Source organism: Cavia porcellus, unplaced genomic scaffold, assembly GCF_034190915.1.
Source record: "Cavia porcellus strain 051 isolate PalLab524CR breed Dunkin Hartley unplaced genomic scaffold, mCavPor4.1 scaffold_28, whole genome shotgun sequence".
Lineage (NCBI taxonomy): Eukaryota > Metazoa > Chordata > Mammalia > Rodentia > Caviidae > Cavia > Cavia porcellus.
In genome coordinates, this window is record NW_026947511.1 from 38,809,116 (window position 1) to 38,832,207 (window position 23,092).

A 23,092-nucleotide genomic window follows, 5' to 3' on the forward strand; every position below is an offset into this window, starting at 1 on the left:
AAGGAGGAGAGGGGAGGCTGAAACATTTAAAAGTACTCATCTCCGGAACGTGTTCCCGAGCCACCAGACAGAACCTCCACCAGGGATTCTGCCAGTCCCTTCTCCATCATCCCAGCAACAAGAAAAAAGGGGAGCCATGGGTATTTTTAGCTATCTGAAGTCGAAGATTTTCAAACAATGTGTTAGTGACCAAATGATTGATATCGATGACCATCAAGCTGCTGCTTGTGTCTGCTATGCTGTAAGTATCAAAGCATGGCATTTGCCCAAACTTCTACTCCCTAGGCACTTCAGAGGAAATATGTAAGTCAAGAAGTATAGGGCTTCACTGCTAACGCTTTACATGAAGGACTAAACTCAGGCCTGGGGCATCGGGAGCATGGCACAAGGCCTAGCAAGATTTTCTCAAATTCTCTTTATAGACAGCAGGAATGTGAAAGCAAGCACTGTATCCAGAGATATCAAATAACCTTCAAAAATGCTCCTATTGTCCCTCCGCCCAACACATCTTACAGGTCCCTCATGTTCTTGTATGTGAGGGCAACCTCTGCTTAAGCATTTGCCACTGGTAAACAATCAGAGATCAGCCAGCCAGCACAAAAGCCTGTTCCTTTACCCAGCTAGGATAAAAAGGCATGGAGGTTAGATGACATCATCAGGAACAAGGAAGAGAAAATGCTAAACCCTCTTTCTCTCCACTGGTCACATGACTGGAGAAGACTCAGAACTACATGGATCAGCAGGAGGATTAAAGATGCTGCTGCTTTGGCCAGACCACCTGTGCCATTGAGTCTGCTACCTCTCCTTCATTATAGTAAAACTTCTATAAGTGGACAGGCCTAAGGACATGGAAAAAAATCAGGCATGGTGGTGGAGGCCTGTAATCCGAGCACTCAGGAGGCTGAGGCAGGAGGATCAGGATTGCGGTAAATTCAAGGCCTTCCTGGATTACACAGTGAGTTCAAGACCAGCCTGAACTACACAGTGAGACCTTGTCTCAAAATAAATAAATAAATAAATAATAAAAACAATGTGGAAAAATCAGATAGGAATGATGAAGTACCTCTGTAATCCTAGCACTTGGGAGGCTGAAGCAGGAGGATTACCATGACTTCAAGGCCAGCCTAAACATAATGAGACCTTGTCTTAAAAAATAAAAACAAACCAAAAGAAAGAATACTGGAAAACAAAACTTCATTTGTGGACGAATTGATGAGAACAAGCAGACAGAAGAAGAAAAAAGTTTAAACATGGGACATAAAGCCTTATGGGGGTGAAGGTAGGCCTACAATCCCAACTGGCCCCTGTGCTCCCCAAGAACTCCTTGCTCACCTCACCTCCAGCTCTTGTAGGCCCTTTAGGCCTGCAAGAGAAGCACCAGATCCTGGGGGAAGCAGAGCTTCTCTATCTCCCCCAGTTCTCCATGGGCACAAGTCACGGGGTGGGGGGAGGAGTGACAGTGCCCCTCTCAGGAAGTCTAGCTGACAGCTTTGGTCTCCCTTTGAGAGTAACTATGGTCTGTGTCCTTAAGGTGCAGCACACAAAAATTCTTAGAAACCTGCTCTCCTGTGTTCTGTATAGGAAGCCTGCAGGTGTGCTGGCCAAGCTTTCTCAAAACCGGACAATATAAAACCTAGCTGAGTGTGCGCTCAGAGAGACTGAGACAGGAAAAGCCCAAATGGGAATCCAGCCCACAAAACTTGGCAACTTAGATCCTGTCTCAAAAAATAAAAGTGGATGGGGACGTAGCTCAGGGCAGAGGCCTTTGGTTCAATAATCAATACCACCAAAAAAATAAAAGTGTCGGGGGCTACAAAACCTTTGAGGTTGCCCACTTGAGGATTCATTATAATATTTCTGCTACAGATTCCCCATGCTGTACACAAGGGTCACACCTCTTTTGGTTCAGACACTTACTATTCTTCTTTCACACATGAGGTGTTGACCTGCCTCAGCTTCACACTGATCTGCTAATACCAAGCACAAGATAATGCCCACCCTTAATTCATATGATATTTGCAGATTTGTTTAATTCAGAATGAAGCTACCGTAACTGAAACTTGCACCCACTTTGCAGAACTTTAAATGTTCCTAATTTAAAAGGTCAGAAGGACTTTCAGAAGTTAATATCTTGAAAAGCGTATTTCTTCCGTTGCCATGATGATGTTTGCCAGCTAAGCCCTGGTGGGAGTGATGATTTGAGTGGTCTCTTGAAGCACTCCCCCGCCACTCACACCTCGGTGTGGTCACTTCCTCTGAATTCAGGCTTCTACTACATTTTGCTTTAACCAACTCTGTGTCAGCTCTGAGCCTAGGCCTTCAAGCCCAACGGTTACCATTTCTGCACCTTAGGGAGGTCTGAGATGCCTTTGGGAAGCCAGGCCGCACCAGAGAGTCCCAGAGAGCCCACATGGAGAGATTTTGTGGAAAGGAAGAGGCCCTGGGACTCCACAAAAGGAGACTGGGGGGCAGCTGTCCTCTCCATTCTCCAAGCCAAGCAGTGGACAATCAGCCACAACGGACTACAGTCACACAAGAGTCCCTAAGCATGACTAGCAGCAAAACCGTCCAAGGGAACCTCACAGAATGTAAGGAATAAAAATCTGATTATTGTTTTAAATCATTCTGTTTCAGTCTTTACTACTTAGCAATAGATAACTGGGAGTGCAGCAACAGAATGAGGGGGATTCTGACTCTGTAAAGTGATTCACTTTTCCCATCCTGCACCAACTCAACAATCAGTCCTCTTCCCCAAACTCAGAACCATGCTACAGAATATGACAATGCTTAGCAAGTTTTCTCCTCCTGCAGAAATTCTTAGAACCAAGGGCATAAGGGGAACAGAGGATGCTAACAGGATCTGATGTTTAATAGGGGGAAGAATCCAAACGCATTACCCCTGCAGCCGCCACCGTGCTGACTTCTGCTGCCGGCAGACAGTCGCAGCTGACTTGCCAACAGAAGGTCAAGACGCCTCGCCTACATACAAGACTTACAAATTTGGGATCTTAAGCATGATGTCATGTCTTAAAATGATAAGCTGGCAAAAGAAATAAATGGCACTCTGCAAAGATGTGCACCGTTTCCATGTTTACGCTACTTAAGATGAAGGTTCTAATAAGTCATCGGTGATGTTCCTTTAAAGGGAAGTTTTATAACTGAGATGAATCACGACTGCAAAAGATCAAAGTTAAAAAACATCGATGATGCCATGGGGTGCTTTTTAATCTTGTAATGAGTGATGATCATGTGCTCTTATGAAGTTAGTCCAACTGCCAACGCCAGATGTGTATATTAAGAAAAGAAGTTGTTTGTGATGTGACAGCACCGGTTCAGCTGCCAGAGACAGAAAACACAGGAGGATAAAACCTTTTGGGTTTCTGAGAGTAAAGCAAGTCGTGGCAGATGGTTGACAAGCAGGGTTTTGAGTGGGGTACTAAAGTCATAGCATCCTGTCTTGGGTTTGCTGGACACAAATAGCATTAATCAGCAGATCCCACAGCTCTCCCCAGGCAGTGTGAATATCCATAGCTCAAGGCATAAGTTTTAACACTTATTAGTGCCATTTACTATGCTGCAAAAATCAGCAAAGCTTTCTTCACGGGAAAAAATAATACACTAGAGAACAAACTCTAGATGGTATCGGTTTCCTGGAAGTATACTACAAGCAAATTTCTGACACTGAAAAAATTGATGCAATCAAAGCTAACATTTAATGAGTGCTTACTACAGGCAGTCACGGTGCTGCCCATTTTAAATACACTATACATTTAACACTTCTGCGGCAACTGATGAAGACGATGCTACTTTTATTATTCTTTCTTTAAAAGATGAGAAAACCAAGGCAAAGGGAAGTCAGGGACCTTGTCTGCCTCCATACAGGTAAGAAATGGTACAGCTGGGATTTTAATTCAGGCAGTCTGACATACCGACTCAAATAGTTAACCCAGAACTTGTTCCTGTTCAAATAGCTGAACTGCCAGAGAAGCCTCTTCAATACATACTCAGATCTTTAGAGGAAGAAGAAAAAGTCCAACTGTAAACAGGAACCAATAGTACAAAATCCTTAACTCCTTAGAACCATCACAGTAATAAACAGCAGTGTACTATTACTAGGACAATTAACCACTATGTACAGGATTATTATTTTTAGGGAGACAGGCTAAAGCAACTGTATTAATCAACTGTTTCTTCTCCCTCTACGAAATCCTTTTATTAATGTCTTTCTCTGGTAAAGTTGATTAAAAAAAATAAGCCGTTTTGAAATTAGAAGCAATGGTTGACAAGCTACAATTTGTGGGTCACATCTGGCCCACCACCTGCTTTTGTAAATAAAGTTTTATTGGAATATAGCCACGACCATTTGTTTATATCTTGGCTTTGACTGCTTTTGCACTAAAATGGTGGATTTGAACGCTTGGGACAGATGGCCCAGAGCAAGGCGGAAGGAAATAATCCAGTACAAGAGTCCAGGTTGTAGCATTAAGCTGTTACTGGCACCAGACCCAGTCTTCTATCTGAGCAAGTCATTACATGATGTCAGGAAAACGGCATCATATCTTCATAGGGATTTTCAGTGTACAAGAAATGTCACTCAGGCTGAACTGAGACAGGTGGCCTGTCACTCAAAAGTCTGTATCTGCTTCAATCACCAGCACCACCCAAAGCATGACCTGATCACACACCACCTTCTGCCAAAAGTCTCTTTGAAAAGAGGTGACGCTGCTGCTCTTGACTTGAAAGTGGCCCTCCCAAAGCTACACTGCCTCCTCACCTCTCTTTCCTTTCAGAGTGGGACAGTGCCACCCTCTCCTGTTCCCTCTGCAAATCAATAACTTTTGAACAACTCTAGTTCACACAAACACACACACACAATAATGGCTTTTCTAAGTACTGAAGAAAAAAGTTCAGATGGGCAGGAAACTTCTTTAGAAGACATATATTAGTGGTCTATCCTGCTATCAGACTTCTATCCTGCTTTATGCATTATGAAATATCAGTACTACCTTCTCAGGAACTCAGGGGCTAGGCAGTAAAAGGCCAGGAGATGCCTCAGATCATAAAGCATCGTCCCTCGTTTCTGAGGACAGAAGAGTCATGCAAATCCAAAACCAACTGAGACAGCCCTGATCTGTCCTGTTCATCTGCCCTGTGTAACATGGCCCTTAGGACTGGAAACCTGGGGCTTCCCACACCAGTGTCCCAGACCATCTCCCAGGATATTTCCAAACTAGCAGACACAGCCAGCACTGACCCAGCATTATGAGTCTGGAAGAAGGCCATACACATGAAAGGCGAAGGAAACAAAACCTCAAAGACTTGCTCTAGAGGCAGGAAACCTCCCTAGTTCAGGCAAGCAGTCAGCCTTTGTCAGAAAAGACTACAGCAAAATGAATAGGGGGCACTGTGGGCTCCCACTGCTAAAGCATACACTACTTAGAGCAAAACCTTACCTGCCCTTTTCTCTCATTTTAGGGAAAGAAAAGCTAGGCCTAGCTAGGCAGGTGTAGTGGCACAGAACAAAAAGCTGTTGTCAGTCATTATTTCCACCACCAACCAAATGAAAATCCTTGGACGCAATGGCTAGGACCCCCAGTGCACCCACACAGCCAAAGTGGAGGTCTAGATGGTATTTCCACTCGCATGGAATTGTTAATGTTTTATATATCAAATACTCTTTAATCTCTAAATAGATTTAAATACTGTTATGCAGAGTTTGTTCAAATCGGTTTGGGCAGTGGGACGGGAAAATTAAACCAGTTTTGATTTAAACTTAGGAAAAAAAATACATATTAGCTCAATCAGATTATGTGTGGTATCTTAAACTAACCGCCGGTTGAACCTCCTGGATGTCTACACAAACAAACCAAGGTGGACTTTAACTCGGTTTGGCTGTCTCTGTTAAAAGAAACTATCTATAACAATTACTAGAACATGACCAAACAACAGTGTTGTAACAATCAAGCAAGTTATCATTTGCAAATAAATTCTTTGTAATTAAGCAGTGTGCTCTTTACAAAGGGAATTGAGTGGGCGAGCTAAAAAGCTAAAACACATTCTTAGGCCATGGGAAACATTCGCAAGTGCTTTTTGACTAAGCTGGAGATTTTTAAATTTATTGTTTGTTTCCTCAGCTCTCGGGGGTCTATTCTACCCTGTCCATTACATGAAATGGATGAGCAGAATTTCTTAGCCAATCATTCCAGTAACTGAATAATTCACTCATTTCCAAAGTTATAAAGGTCTTAGTAGTTGGGTAGCAAAGGTTAAAACCACAGTTTTATTTTCTATTCACTGTGAGGTTCTAATTATCCCTCTCTAAAAGTTCATGCAGATAACAAACTTTGCAAACACAGTGTACATGGAGGTTAAGACTAATTCATTTGGAATAAAGTCATCCTAGGGGCTCCACAAACTCTTATTACTGTTTTCAATAGAAAGACAATTACTTACTTCGGGGTTCCCGGGGTCCGTCCACTGTAACTTTAATAGCTCTGTGATAGGTGGCTACTTGGGGAGGATTTGTGAAGACTGTTATGGTCAAGGTGAAACTCTTGCCTGCAGAGGTGAGAGGGGAAAAGTACCAAGTGAATATAAAAAGACAGTGTTGACAAGCATGCAGCAGCACAGGGTCCACATTTCATGTGAGCATCTCTGAGCAGGCAGTGAAAGCCAAGAGTGAGGAGCTCTTACTCTAAACTGGAAAACCCCCGCCCGCCCGGCACATTAGGCGCCTCTAACCCCATTCAGTGCTGAAATCATCATCTTCCTTGCGCTACTGTAAGAGAAGGTTCCAGTTCCAAGAAAGCTCCCCCAACAGCAACAGTTGTCATGAAAACAAAATCCCTGGTCCACTTGTGTAAAAAGCCTCTTCCTTTCAGTTTTCTCCAACATCAGGAGAAAACATCCAAGCACATCCAAGCCCAGACGATTTTAGAAGTCTTGATTTAGGATTAGGTCATGACCCCCTGAGAGAACAATAGTAAATCATTGTTGATTATGTTATTTACTTCACATGGCTTTAGCATTTTCATTGGCTGAAACTACAATGGGAAGATGAAAGAGGGAAGTTCTTAAGGGAATCATTTTAACAGCAGCCAGTGTCTCCTGTGCTGGCCGTAATGTGCCTGTGGTCTGATGATTTCATCATTACTGGAACAAAGTTTGTCTCCTGCCTGCTCAGCTCTCCCCAAACATACATCTCTGCTGTGAAATCCTGAAGGAGCTCCCTTCCTGGCAGTGACAGCTTTTGCAGAAGGCACATGACACCTCTTAATATAAACATGGATTTTTTTACTTGTGCTTCATTGAATTATTACATCTGATGCTTCAAATCAGGGAGCTGAACTCGATGAATTGGGGTGGGGGGACAGGAAAAAACTGGTAGCAGATCTGGATGTTGGTTGTCTCCAGAAGACAGCAGACTGTTACACAGACTCACTGACAGTTGTAATCAGTTAGATTTGCAACAGTTACTCATGTCAGATAGTCAAAACTGCAAACTGTTACAAGACAGGAAAAAGTGGGCGTGAAACGGTGACTCGATAAAACATTCAGCAATCTGGGGCCAGAGTACTGGTTTAGTCTGCTCCTGTAACAGATAAAAAGCTCTTTTTTTTTTCTTTTGCTCAGACTTTTTTTTTCTTTTACTGAAAGCTGAGGGTATTAAATCAAAACACAAATCTTAGACAATATGTAGCAATGCAAAGTTTAATGCAATCTTTTCAAAGTTTAATATGGAACAGGTTATGTATAAGGCTTAATGTAAAACAGCTCTTTTGGCTGTCAAGTCCAGTGAATGGGTTTTCTTTTCAACCTAGACCATGTTTAAGTTCCTAAAATCTGTTTAAAGCACACATCATTTGTTACTGAGTGTATACAGTCTTCAGTCTTCTTGGCTGTACTTTTCCATGGCAGGGGAGAAGGGTTTGGGAAAGAAAAAAAAAGACAGAAGTGAGAGACAGGGAAGAATTGGGAAAATGAATACTGACTAGAAACCCATTATTATCCAGCTACTTCCTACACATTATCTCATTTAATCTTCTCTAGTTAGATTCATCAACCCCCATTTCACAAAAGAGGACGCCAAAGCCCAAACAGGCTTAGTAATTTACCCAGGTTCACAGAATTAATAAATGGGGAAAACGGATCTGAACCTAAGCCTTTCTGATCTTAAAATTAATGCTTTTTTTTAAAGTTCTGTTACTTTGCCAGAGAATACAAACAAACAGAAAGGTAAGTTATTTCTAGTTGTATCTCAGTTAGCTCTATGTGCCCAAGAAATAGTAAATATAGATTAATGTAATATCAGCCACAATAATAAAAGCATCTATCTTTAAAATGCCATTTTTGTACCATATGTCTTCCGAGACATATTAGATGTTACACAGATTTAAATAAAGACAGCCAGTAATCTAAATTAGTCATAGAAAACTGAAAGTCTACATAAATAGAGATTAGAAACATGAATAGGAAGCCACCGTGTCCAGATTAAGACCTCAAAATAGTGGAACGATACGAAGAAGTAACAGCTGTATCGTTAGGTTGAAAGTTACTTTACATTGGAACATTACACAGTGTTTTTCTGGATCAGATCTGCGGTCCACAGACCAAGGACTGAATTCTAACCATGGCTCCAGTGGCTGTGGCTGGAAGACAGTCAATCATCAATGGCAGTAATCATACTTAAGGATGTGTATTTCTCATTATCATTAACACCTCTAAGTAACCTGCTACAGATACTGTTCATTAATTTATCTAAATTGGTTCTGAAGCTATTTCTATTTTAGGGTATTACAATTTATTTAGAATATCAAAAGTTATCTATGCTTCCCAAAACTTCAGGGAAATATTACTTTATGTAGAAACAAAAGCCAAACAGCAAATTCATCCTTTCCATACAAAGCATCTGAATCTTCAGAGCGGAACCAGTTTTTCATTCAAAGCTTCATCTGAGAAGAGGTGGGTTCCAGAGAGGAAATATTTAAGTGTATCTATGGTCTTCCAAAATCAAATCCTCAGGATCAATATGTACTTGAACAATTAAAGCAAAACCTGAGGAGGTTCTTTCCATTTCTGATTGCCCCTTCAGAAGAAACATGTATGTAATATCAAAGAAAAACTTTACAAACTCTAATCCAATTCGGTCACTGATCTTCGTTTTAGAACAATGCATTTCCTGAATCAAGTGTGTATGTGTGCATCCATGATTCCCTTAAGTTTACAAACAAAAAGTTTATCCCAGATCTCATTTTTTATCACTTCCTAAGAGTGATTAAAAAAAAAGCAGGCTCTTCCTTTGGGATAACTAACTGTAACTCTATCTAAGAACTAGTTCTATATTATGTCCTCAAGCCATATAGTTAAGGTAAACACAGGGACCTGTCGAGGGTAAGGCTGTAAGCTGGATGGTATCCCACACAGAAAATACCACACTCTGTACGCTGTAGATGCTTAAAAATGCTCATAAATTAAAAGCAGCATGCTTGATGTCAAAAGAGAGGAAGCACACCAGGAAAAAAAAAATTAAGGGCCAAAGTCACTTTGAACACTTCTGTTTAAAATACAAAGGGGGGGGGGAGAAAAGACAATTAAAACCCTTAAGCCACTCCTAACTTAATGCAAGTTTCATTGATGCTCTACTTTCATCCCAAGCATTTTTAAAATCTGTGGTCATAAGACGACCCATAAAGCCCAAGTAAGTAGTGACAGGGCTCCTTTATAAACCTAAGACCAGTTTTCAATTTCTGATAGCTTATGTTTCTACAAGAGAAAAGAAAACAAAAGACCTGCAACATCTGCAGAGCTTGGTGTTTCTTTTTATTATTATTATTTCCTAACACTTGAAAACAAAAATTTTGTCAATCTAGGAAAAAAATTAAAAATGGTAGCAACATGTTGGTAAGACTAACACAAGAGAAATGGAGAAGTGTGAAAATTAAAGAGGAAGCTGGGAAAAAAGCTGTTATAAAAGGAGGTCAGGTACAAAGGGTGCAGAGACAGGTTAAAGGGCTTCCTGCCACTGAAAAACTGACCCACTTTTTTTCCTGAGTGCTATCTTATCAGTGTTCTGGGTCCTTTTTTTCCCTCTCCATTTTAGCTTGGTATTTCTGTTTCCTTTCATATAATGTTACTGTAGTGATATAAAAATCTATTATTTCTGATAAATCAATTTCTCTCTCTCTCCCCACTGGCTCCCCCCACACCCCCATCTAAGTCTCAAAGACAAGTCTGGACCAATTTCTCCATCCTGCCTCTGGCAGCAGACTGTAGCATTTCAGATCCTCCACCAAGTCCCGGCTGCTTCAAAGGAAAAATCCTACTTTCTTCAGTTAAGATCATAAGAAATATAGGGGGAGGGGGTCAGCTCTGTTTGGACATAATTACACTTCATCAAAAGAAGCTTTCTTCATCTTCCATGCGTGAAAAGTCTGCAAGCAGTTAAGTCTGTCTTTTTTTTTTTTAAATATAAAAATTGCTATTTGGGAAACCAGCCAAAACTGAGAAAGCCAATATAGTAAAACAGTGCACACCCTTAGTTTCTCTTTGAAGTTTCTTAAATAAATATGTTGAGGGTTTACAAAGTACACTATCACTTTGCCATAGTTTCTACTCAAATTGATCAGAAAAAAAGTTATGCAGCATCTATGTAATGCAAAAGCATAAATAAATGGAAACATTAACTTAGATATGTAAAACAAAATTAAGTATAACAACCCATCTTTTAAATCCTAAAATTCATTAAAGTAATATTGCATAATAAGAAAATGCAATTTAAAGCATACAGGTAAATAAATTATCATAGTCACATTTTTTTTGATTCTTATTAGAAAAAAGAGAAACTTTAATTGTAATGCAAACCTGTACTAATAACTAATAACAGAGACAGCAAATGATTACACACACTTTTTCCAAGCCTAATCAGTATAGGATGCATCTTCTTTATTGTTAATAAAAATAAACAAACCTTGATGCAGAGATAAGCCCTTTAGTTCAGTGACAGTATTCATTAGCATGCATCATTTTTTTTCTTAAGTTAAAAAGTAAACTTCTTGGCCCTGTTCCTAGAAAGTAAACTAAAACTACTCATCGGAAACAGCCTTGCTTGAATTTCCCTTATCAAGTTTTCACAATAGTAATAATTTGACATCTGATCCAAACTAAAGGGCAACTATTAGACATGGCTTAAAAACTGCTGCTTCTCAATTGCTAACTCCAGCCTGGCCTGCAGGGAACCCACAGGCTTGATAATTTTTATTTCATCCCAGTACCACAAGGGACTATTTTTCTCTTCTTGAAATTCTTAAAATGGAAAAATCAGATTCAATAAATTAATAAATTAAAATAATACTTCTAATAGGTGAATGACTAGTAGAAGTCTGTCTGTAGAATAAATAAAACCCAAAACATTAGTCTCCTTAGAGACTTCAAAAAACATTAACCCTATTTATGAAACAGCTGTGAAAATCTGAAAAAGGATTGCTTCCTGTTTTATGATCCTTTTAAAGACTACTAATATTTGCAGATGGAATCAGATGATGGAAATCTTTAAACAGTGTGGAACTGTTGGAGTCCTGATCATTCATTTCTCTAAGTAACTTCACATTGCTGTTCTAACATAACTAATACATTATTCACTTATTCAAATGAAAAGGCTCCTGTAAGAAAAAAAACCCTAATTTTTAATAGTTTCTTATTATGAGAATTAACTCATTTAGAAATACATGTGATAGATGAAGAACATTATGTTCACTGTTCTTGCTTCAGAATAGAGCAATACTACTATATCAAAAATTGTCCAAGGCATACATTTTTCTTTCCCCTTTGCTACTCAATTTACTCAGCTATGTTTCCTCATAATTCAAATCCTGACCCCCTAACCATTCTTCTGTCTACCTTCCCTCATACCCAGTGACAGGAGGAGCCAGTTCCTCTGAAAACATTGTTTGAATTTGCAATATCATAAAACAAATGAAAAAGGCCTGGGTGCTGAGGCAAACACTCATCTGTGTCTGGATGCACTTAAACAAAATCTTACAGTAATTCCATTCAGTAAAAGAAGGTGCTGATTTGTATACAGACGAGTCCACATTTCACCAGAGGATCTTAATGTGTTTATTCCATTATCAGTATTAAAAATCAGAGACCTACCTCGTCCACTCCGGCCCACAAATCTCAGATCGTTGAACCTTGCTACTTGGTTTTTCATGACAGCAGAGGCATTTCGGAGCTCAGCAGAGTAATTTTCATCGTTACCCGCCATGACAGTAACCACAGTCCCATCTGGTACTTCTCCGAGGGCTACCACCTACATAAAACAGGAAACACAGCAGCAATAATCGCCCATCAGAAAAACTTAAAAACTGAGAATATATTCTTATTGTAAATGACGTGTCTTATCAGGACTCGGTGCCCTAGGCCAGCAATGGCAGACAAGAACAAAGTGTCTGTAAAAGGGGTCACATGCCACTTCAAACAGACCAGGGTTTGGGAGCCCACCCATTTTAAAGGCAGGCAAAAATTTCCTTCATTAGTTTTTGGAATCTTCACAGGATATGTGTATATTTTTATTAAATTCCCATGTTGGGCTTTCCACAAGAATTACACTTCAGAAGGAAGGTAGATGCCCCAGCTGTACAGTGCATCGTACACATTAAAGCATCTCCTGTCTACAACCTGGAGAACCCTGAGAGGTGGTCTCACCTAGATATAGGGCTAAAGGACAGAAAGTCTGGTCAGCTCCAGGGGAGGAGTCTTTTGGGTGAAACCTGGGAGTTCTTAACACAGAGCCCTAGAAGTGGTGATGTGTTAGGGCCTGCATTCCATCCCTTTACTTTAGGCTCTATATTCAGTTTTTAATGACACAAGCATTTACAAATGCCCACTCTCCAGTGGGACCCATTGGGATATTTAAAATCATTAAAACACTTAAATTCTAGGCACAGAATAAAGATATACACCAGACCGAAAATGATCAATGACAAATAAGTAGCAAAGACAAAAAGTGTACGCCCTCAGCCACAATGCAAATGTGTCTTAATCCATCTGTCATCTTGGAATGAAACATTTGTTGCCTTCAACAGTGAATCGAAGCTCATTAACTTGGGCAAGTAAAGATCCAATAATCAGTCTTAGAGGCTGACAAATGTTTTCTCTGCCCCAAGTCTAGAGATCACAGCTTACCCTGGGTCAGCCTATTTGCAAGTGTGCACTTCTTAATCACCTGGAGCCCAGTAAAGGAATGCTGGCAGCGTGAACCCTTCACTGTCATATATAAAATACTGTTCTAATGCACAAGACCAAGATCTTGCCCCTTGATGACAATCCTTCCTCTCACTTTCACCTCCAGGATCCTATCGGATTATTTCCACCCCTCCTAAACTAAGCTTCCAGATGCTCTCATGGTAATGAAGTAAGGGCTCCTACTAACGAAGCCTAAAACCCAGTGATACCCTATGTGGGGTATCACTATCTGGCAAAAATCCAACCAATCTTTTTCTACTCCTGGTGCTACTCTCTCCTTTGTCAAGATTTCCATAAGACAAACCTAAGCATTTTGTTCCATGCTCCCAACACAGTAGGTGCACACTCTCATAAGAGTTCTTATGATGTGATAAAACAGATACCATTATATCTTAGACAGCTATTATCTGCAAAGCTTTCCTGAATCTATAGCATCCTCTTTCCCAGCATCCTACTGTAGCCAAATGTTGACCATTTCAATGCATGTTTATTAATGATCAATCTACTTCTTTTGAGATGCTAGCCCAAAGCCCAAGAACTCACTCCTGGAAGTCCAGCTTATATTCCTGTGGAAACGATATAAACCGCATGAAGGAAGGGGCCTTCAGCTCCTCTGTCCTGCTCACTACTAGATGTCCTGCTGCCAAAACAGTGTGCAGCGCATAGTAAGGATTTGGTGAATATTTTAAAAATAAATAGCCAGGTATGGTGGCACATGCCTGTAATCCCAGCACTCATGAGGCTGAGGCAGGAGGATTACATTGTGAGTTCAAAGCCAGCCTGGGCTACAAAGTAAGTTCAAGACCAGCCTGAACTACATAATGATACCCTGTCTCAAAAAAAAAAAAAAAACCCACACAAAAATAAATACATAAATAAATTGCTTCATAAAAAGCATCACTTTCCACAGCCAGGGGCCTGTGAGCTACCAGCTAAAACTGAAAGAGAACAGGTTAAAGGTTGAGTCAGCCTCCCTTGCCAACAGCAGTGTGCCCTGGCTCTAGACTTCTGGCAACTTTCTCCATTTCAGAGGAGAGGGCATCACGGTGACAACTAGTTCTCTAGGGTGTATAATCGTTCTCGATCTGAGAAGTCTGCCAGGTCAAGAGCAACTCCTCTGAGAACAAGACTTCCTCCCTGCATACCTGATCTAGTGCCCACAAGGGACACAGTGAACCCCGTGAATGGTACACTCTCGAGGGAGGATACATGTTCTTCCAATCCTCAATGCCAGACAAATGCACATTTTGAAATACTCAAGTAACTGGCCGTGTTTGTTAGTATTTTCCTGGATGTTAGATAGCCTGTATACTTAGCATATCGTGTTTTAACACCTGCTTTACTTTCTGGATCAAAGAAAGTGTTAAAAAAAAAAAAAAAAGACAGGAGAAAGGTTGTACTGTTGAGAAGAAAATAAATGCACCAAAAATCAAGAGGTTCCACCTTTCCCCTCTGCTTTTGTTATGTATTTACTATTTCCCACCACTAAGTTGAAACACAGTTGCCCAGGATAAATTGGAAATAATTTTTTAAAAGTCTGTAAAATGTGGATGATACTATATAAGCATAGAGTGTAATTATAAGGCTCTGCTTTTTGTAAGAGGAAGAGGATAACTTGGTATTCTGTTGCAAGTCTGTTAAACATAGGCTTTTACTCATAAGCATCCTCTAAGGGTTCAGCTGAATATGTAATTCCTTAGTTCGTGTCCTGAGATGTTCTTTGGAGTTGTTGAGAGACAAGGGATGACTGCTGGTAGGTTTTACTCCAGTCAGACTAAATTTCAGAAAAAAAAAAATAAAGAGATCTGCCCCAATATAAGAGTTTTCAAGAGCTGTGGGACATTATTATTTTACTGCATATTTTTAACATAATAGATTTTTTTAAAGAGAAGGAAAATTGATTCAATATGGGAAAATGTGAAAGACAAAATCCTAAGAGTGAAATACATAAATCCATTTTACTTTGCTTAAGCAGCATAATAATGACCATATTAAATACTGGTATGTTTTACATACCATATTTAACAGAATGAATAGATAATCCCAAATTACACAAGTCATCTATGGGGCCTAGAACTTGGCCTGAAAAAAATACAAACAACCTTTCCTGTTATGACTAAACTCGAATTGAATGGCTAAAAATATTGTTTTTTCTGCTATTCCTTCTACTAAATCAGACTGCCCAATGTTTTTCTGAGAGGGGGAAGCAGTGTGTGTGCAGAGAAAAGTGTATACTGTATATGACTTTATATTAATCAGACGTATAATTATATGTCTGAGCGGTTTTTTTAAGTAGATCTCTGAAACTAAAAAGTTTCCCTTAGAGATTCTCACTGTGTTTATCTAAAAGAAAACCAAAAGAATCAAGAAATTTTCACATATTTCATCTGTACCAAACCCAAACAGTGGAAAAACATTTTAAGGGGTAAAGAGCAGTCAAAAATCACTTTTTAGTTAGAAGTAAGCTTGAATTTAAATTTTTTTCTTCACTATCCAATTCAAAAGTACTTCTATGCAAAAAAATAAAATAAAATAAAATCATTCATGGTGAAGCCGTAACACTTACATTTCTAGGTATTCTTAAAACATATAATCTACCACTTCAAGAAACTTCATGGGAAAGGGAGAAGTAATTTTCTCTTCTGACATTTCAGAATTGAGAAAGAAGTTCCCTTATTTAGCACACCTTACTATAACTAGCATTTAAATCACATGATATGCAGCTTGTACAAAATAAAGCAAAAGGGTCTTTAAACTTCAGCAAAGCTATTGAAATTTCGTCTGAGACGCGTTATGACTAAAACTGAATCACTCTGAAAGAGGAACAATGGAAGATTAACTGAGACCCTTAAAACTGTTTCTTTGTTCTTTGAGTATTAGAAATTAAGATTTCTCATGACATCTCCATGGATAAGAGTCCAGTCTTAGCTAATCAATTACTCTCCTAGGTCAACATCACTAGGCACACTGTATGTGAGTACAATTGAAGTGCAATTACTTTGCAAGATAAGATCTGATCAAATCTTTCTTTGCCATACAAATAAAAGCAAACCAGTAATTAGCAAAAAGTAAAAATTATATTCCATTTTTAAGTAAATATGAAAAAAATTCCAATACTACAGTTAACTAAATTTGAAAGGCCAATAGAACTCTAAAGAAAATGAGTAAATAAAATACATTATTTTTTAAAATATATGCCAAAGAAAAATTTTGATAGAAATGCCTTCAAATAAAGCCAACCATTTATGTGCCATGTCTCAAGACGGTTTGGATTATCTAACAATAGATACTTTGGGATTGTTGAAAGGCTATATAAACGGTAGCTCCACAGGAGGAAAAAATAATGAAAGATATGTACTATGCTGTTTCTCAAATATAAGTTTTCTAAAATTTAAAAAATATTTTCCCTCTGAAATTATTTGTTCTAATTTATTAATTTTATATTCAATGCTAAAATACAACTTTAAGCTTTGTGTTTAAAGACATAATAGAAAAAATGTGTCTGTATTTACACAAACTGAAATCTACTCTGATTTACATATTTTATATAACAATTTGTATTACTCTTAAGAAGGAATTGAGAGGTTTAATAATCTATTTTCCCACATTTAGATGTAGTTAGATTTAGAAAGATAAAAACATAAAATCTGATCTTTAAATATGTAGAAAAAATATAACTTACTAGTGTCTTGCTTTTGAAGAGAGAAAAAATGGCCAATGATGTCAAAAATTATTTTCAAATAGAAATTGCTCTGTCATTTTGAAACTCTTTTCATAATACTAAAGGGTATTACTAAAGACACAAAATTAACTTTAGATCATATATCTAAAAATATGTTTTCTTTCTTTAACATTGCCAGAAAAACATATGAAACTAGTAAATATATATAGTCCAGTGTTCTCTAACTTAAAACAGTGCTATAGGCTTGCGTTACTTTTTGTTTTAAATATACATCTGGACTTAAATTTTCTGCGTAGTGTTTCAGCTTGAAGCTATTTACAACAACTTAGTTATGAACCCTGAACACCAGACTTCACTGGAAATGCTGACAGACGCCTGCTGAAGGATGCTACTGGATTCAGAGTTGACACGTTTTCTCCACTATTTCTACCTGACCGTCAGTTAATGAGCTGAAGTCGCAAACTACTTCTTTGTCACTAGCATTATCTGGGACAGAAAGGGCCTGGGGTCCCCTAATAATATGTTTTAACTATTTTAAGCTCTCGGTGAAGTACACCTGAAAGAAATGTTAAAAATATTTATTTCCATTTCCTTGACACCTGGGGGAAGTGAACATTTCAAAACTGCAAAACTCTGTTAAAGATACAATGCTAACAAACAACTTTATATAACACATATTAGTTGTTTTTGCATTTTTACATGTTGAAGTATAAATTATTTTTATATAATCTCAAAACAAGGTCACATGCACCATACTAAACATTCCTTATTTCTTAATGGAATACACTGTCACTATCATGTTGAAGTACTATTTTAAATTATTATATCAAAACACTCTACTGAATTCAGTTCTAATTCTTTGCAGTGCCCAGCTCAGTGTCCCAGATGTAAAATATGAACTCAATAAATACTGTATTGATTTGAATACCAGACTTCTCCACAATTAAGTTCTCTGTGTGTGTTTTAAACTGCATATACCTATCTGCTATCCACCTAACACTATAATTTATTCTGTACATAGCTCTGAATATGATAGCCAAATTGCTGTCACCACTTTTAAAACAGAGACTTCTTCATAGTATTTCTCCATTGCAGATGTATTTGATTATGTTGCAAGAGTGTAGAAAGTCTACTGCTCGCAGGCTTTTATTCCAAAAGGAAGGTTTTGTTTAAAAACGTTTTTTTTTTACATCATTCAAGGGAAAATGATAAAAAAATAGTCCCCAAAATCTGAATATCTAAATATCCATACATTATTTTAAGCAAAGAGACAAAATTTCTATTCTGAGTGACTCCACCATCAGCCTCCTTTGTCAATCCTTACTAAACACGAGTATGGAGATGCTAAAACATTGAGAGTCTATTTTTAGATAAACTCGATTGATTTTTCTATGAATATAAATTATTCAATGTACTATGGTTTTGTGTAATCTATGGTCTACTGGCTGAAATAATAAAAATGTGCTCTGTGTAATTAGTACTATGATTAATAGCAAAGCAAGAAGTTTATTTTCAAAACAGCTTTAAAAGGATGGTAGTGAGAAAACCTAGATAACAACCAAACCAAATAGCTCAAACTAAACAGCACTCTGTCTTTGTGCCAAAAAATTCTTTCTACCCAGAACTCTCATACTCAAAGTCAGTTCAGCATTATTAATGCAAGAGAACTGTTCGAGACAGTTACACGTTAAACATGTCTAGCTAAACATAGAACATCAAACAAGTAACACTTTCAAAGCGTAAGCACCTATCCTTACGTGCCCATATAGTCTCACGTGTAGCATTGTATAGACAAAACATCCACTCATTTGTACTTTTTGCTGTTCTCATTAATGGTTTGGGGTTTTTGGTTTGATTTGGGGATGCTGTGGGGGGCGTTGGCAAATTTCCACCACCCCATTAGGCTAATTAGAAAATTCTGAATCTTCGGACAATAAGAGCATCTTGAAAGATAGTCTTCAATGGAGCTTTAATTTTCTACAATGCACACATAGTCTGACCTTCCCATATTTCAAGGAAGAAAGTGTTAACCTACAGAATGAGTGCTTAGAGAGATGTGACAATTGGGGGGAAAAGACCATTTCTGGAGCTAGTTGCAAAATGAAACTTGTCCCGGATCGCACAGCATCCCCTTTCATAACAATACATTCAGATTTCTGTTCCGATACAGACCTAGCCGGCTAACTGGCTCTAACTGACCTAGACTCCTCTTTTTTCCACTCTCCCACACCCGGAACCCAAAGTGGTGCGTGGGGGTGTAAAGCGATCCACCACTGGGCACTGTCCGGGACCCGTGGGAGGACAGCCCCGAGGTCCCACGGAGGCACTGGCACAGATCCTCTGTCGTTCTTTTTCCTTCCCCAAATCCTGTTTACCACGCTCTCCTCAGACCCCTCAGCCAGGGGACCCGCGCAGGGGCGCACCCACCCACCGACCCACCCGGGCTCAGGGGCGTCTTTTCCAGAGCGTGCCCGCTGCCCCGCCTGGTTCATTGCCCCTCTACCCCGGCGTCCAGTTGCATGTGTGGACAGCCTGGGTTTCGCGTCTCCTCCAGGCGAGGGCCGCCCGGAGACCCGTCTGCACCCTGGGCCAAAGGAACCACGCACCCTCACCCCGCTGCAGCTGGGAGCTAACGGGTCCCACAGGCTGGCCTTGGGGACCCCCTAAAACTAACGACAGAGCACTGCTGTGACCTTTTGCCTGGGCTTTCAAACCAGAGGAGTCCAAGCTTCTCGGGGCTCCCACACTCCGGCATCCTGGCATCCTGGCCACAGCCAGGGACCCAGGCGCCCCGCCTTCCCTGGGCGAAGGCGATCTCGTCTCAGCCCGGCGTGGCTCGGTCTGCCCGGGACCCTCTCGAGCACTCTGTGCCCCAGCTTCCCAGCACCCTGAGAACACCGGCCCCAGCCCGGGAGGGTCCTCAGCAGCTAGACGCACGCGGTTAGGGAGGGGACCTGGGGTGGGCGGCGAGCACACTGAGGTGCGGGATAGAGGTCAGAGCTCGGGACACTAGTCGGGAAGGGGGCGGGAAGCAGCCGCCGGGTGCCTGGGATCCAGGGACAAGGGACCGGCTTCGGGCACAGGTGACACCCAGCGGAGACCCAGGGGACGCGGGCCAGACGCGCAAGGAGAGGCGGGCAGGGGACGGGGGCGGGGGCGGCCGCAGCCTCTCACCTTGAAGGCCACCGGCAGGGTCTTGTTGCAGCGCCAGTGCGAGGGCAGCACGGAGCACAGGAAGTTGGGGCTGTCGGTGCGCACGAGCTCGGCTGGGTGGTCGGCGATGATCTCCACCATGGTGCGGTTGTCGTGTGGCGGCCGCAACCGGGGCACTGTGGCCGCCGCCGCCTCCTGCTGCTGCTGTTGCTGCTGTTGCTGTTGCTGCTGTTGCTGCTGCTGCGCGGCCACCGCGGGGCTTACGTCGCTCATCTTGCCGGGCTGCAGGCTGCTGGAGGGGGGGCTGAAGCGCCGGCTGGTGCTCGGATCTACGGGAACACGCATCACAGCCCCGAGTTAGCGCGGTGGCCGGGGGAGGGGCGGGAGGGTGGAAGCGGGGGGCGAGGAGGAGGAAATCGAGGGGGAGGCAGGGGACGAGGTGATGGGGTGCAGAGGTGAGGAGTCAAGTCCGACGAGCCGGCGGCGGGCGGAGTCAGCGGGCGACGCGGAGCGGCCGCCGCGGGAACTCGGAGAGTGCGGAAGGCGGCGCAGGGCGGGCAGGCCGGGTCCTCGGGCACCGCATGCGGCGTGCGGGGCTCCCTTCCCGTGCGAGCGAGACGTAGAGCGGGCTCTGGGTCCCCCGCGGCCGGCGAGGCCCCGCGCCCCGCGTCCTGCTCCTCCTCCTCCTCCTCCTCCGCCTCCTACCGGCGCGGCTCCTTCCGCCCGGCCACGGCGGGCGCGCTCTCTGCGCGCTCCCTCTTGCTCTCCGCGGAACCCCCGCGTCCCTCTTGCAAAGAGGGCCCGGAGGTGAGTCCCCGCAGGCGGGCGCCGGAGTCTCCAGGCGCCGGTTTCCCGGTCCGCGGCTCGCCCGCTGCCGCCGCCCGCCGGCCGCGAGGAGGAGCCGCGCGCTGCGCTGTGCCGCGCTTCTGGCACTGGGCAGCCGCACTCCCAGGACCCGGTCCCCAGCGCGCGGGACAGAAGCCTGCTAGGCGGGTGAGACTGGCCGCCGCCGCCGGCTGATCCGCTGCCGGTGGCTTTTGCCGCAGATACAGGAGAGGAGGAAGGAAAATTCTCGCGCGTCCCTGCTGACTTCTCGGCGCGTCGCCCTCCCCCACCCACCCCACCCTGCGCAGTGGCTCCGTGAGAAAAGAGATTTTGCAGGATTCGGGACTTTTTGCCTTAGGTGACACCAAAAAATGGGGAGGGGGACCCCGAGGTGTGCATGAGGGATGGGGAGGGGACTTGTCAAAAGTTTTTAGCAACTCATGTGGATGGCTGGACACTTCGTTTTTCTTATGTATTCATTCTTGTCATTCCTAGAGAACAAGGATGAGTTTTTTAAAGAACTGGAAAACTGTCAGTTTGGTCATTAAAATAAGTTGCGAAGCCCTTGCTGGAGGGTGGAGGGTTAGCAGTTTTCCATGAATCTCAATCTTTTATTAAATCGAGTGTCTTCGCTTTCTGGCCGCTCCGGGGGTTGGGGGTGGGATATAAAATAAAATAAAAAATTTCAAATGTTTCAATGGCTATTTATTTATGTATTTATTTCCCAATGTGGGTTTAAAAAGCGATCTTTGGATCCCCCAAACGTTGCGGTCGAGAGGATGAAGGAGCACGGGAAAAACAGCGGCAGTTTTTTTTTTTTTTTTTAAACCTAAAATGTGGTTTTTGGAGGCCGGGATTTCTAATGATTAGGTTTTTGCGGTTTATATAGACACGACTCTGGCGAAGGCGATCATTACGCTGATGAGAGTCAGCAGCACGTGGGTGTCCCAGACCAGCCCCAGACTGAGCGCCTTTAGAACCTGCCGCGCCGCAGGCGCGCGCAAAGCGGGAATCGCGCTGCATCCGGAGACAGCCGCGGGCCCTGCGCTCTCCGGGTACCGCTTCGGCTCTTAGAGTTTAAAAGAGTTACCATCTTTTAAACCTTCCAAACCCTGACAAAATGCGCTCAAAAGAGTCCTTTGCCACGAAGTCCCAATGATTCCTGGTTGACAACACCATACGTAATTTTATGAAAGAAATGAAAAATTAGAGTTCCTGCCCCTGGGGTAGTTGGGGAGGAAGGTAGCTAGGTCATCGCTCACTTCCTGTGGTCCCACTTAAACCTCTTCACCTACCCTTTAATAGGGTTTTCTATGGCTGGGAGCTGCCTGCTCCCAGCCCCTGGGAGGTGCACTCCTTGGGGTCCAGATGCCCGTACAGAACCGATTGGCCGCGGCTGCGGGACCTCAGGGACCAGGGTCGCGTGACAAGAGATGGTCAGGGGGTCGAGCGGGGGTGGGTTGGGATCCCTAGGAGTATTCTCCTGTCTAAGGAGGTGGGGAGCTCACTATTCCCTCCTGTCTCTCTTTTTTCCTCCAATTTCTTTTTCAGGTCCAGCTCCACGCCTCCCCCGCGAGTCTTTCCCTCTCCTACTTTGTCCTCGAGTTCCGCCTCTCGCTCAGATCCATCCAAGCACCAAAACCGCGCTGCGCCCCCCGGCTCCCATCCCTGTCCGCCTACGGCCACCGCTCTAGACGTAGAGAAGCCCCTGGGCACTGCCCGATGCCTGACGCCCTGCCCAACCTATTTCACGCAGCCTGCGAGTGCGAGAACCCACGGAAGCGAGACCTACGGGGAGCCGCGAGAAGCTGCGCTGTCTGCTGCGCCTGGAACTTTTAATTATCTTTTTGGTCACAGGGGAGAGCTCTAACCTTGGGTACCGACGCGCCTAGTGCGTGCGCAAATTTGCCGCGACAGGCGCCCCAGCCAGGAAAGGAAGCCAGGCTTCCCCCTCAAAAAACAAGACAGACTGCACCCATGGCTCTCCTGCCCTACACAGCCTCTGTTGCTCTCACCTCTGCACATCGACCTCCCCGTTCCAACACTCACATTCATGCTGCCCCCCTTAGTGGAGCAGTTTTAATTGGGGCGCGTTGTTCCACTGCCTAACAGAGACGCCTGTTTTGTTTGTTTTATATGGGGACTGCAAAGCAGGGCAGGGGGTACAGGAGACGGATTATTATTTCTGTG

The 23,092-nt window shown here is 42.6% G+C and overlaps 1 protein-coding gene across 5 annotated transcripts in view; it reads right to left on the reverse strand.

The window, feature by feature from the left end:
- Positions 1-20,554, reverse strand: part of Runx2 (RUNX family transcription factor 2) — a 193,272-nt gene extending 172,718 nt beyond the window's left edge. For 2 of the 5 annotated variants that reach the window (XM_063238786.1, XM_013156585.2), the window contains exons 1-3: positions 20,099-20,552; positions 12,151-12,307; positions 6,454-6,558 (exon numbers count right to left, since the gene is read on the reverse strand). In XM_063238786.1, coding sequence (XP_063094856.1) covers positions 6,454-6,558; positions 12,151-12,307; positions 20,099-20,422 — 586 coding nt within the window. In that variant the 5' untranslated portion in view covers positions 20,423-20,552. Of the gene's footprint in view, positions 1-6,453; positions 6,559-12,150; positions 12,308-20,098 lie in introns of all 5 variants that reach the window. The other 3 variants (XM_063238787.1, XM_063238784.1, XM_063238785.1) reach the window with 2 other exon arrangements.
- Between the last annotated feature and the right edge of the window lie 2,538 nt (positions 20,555-23,092).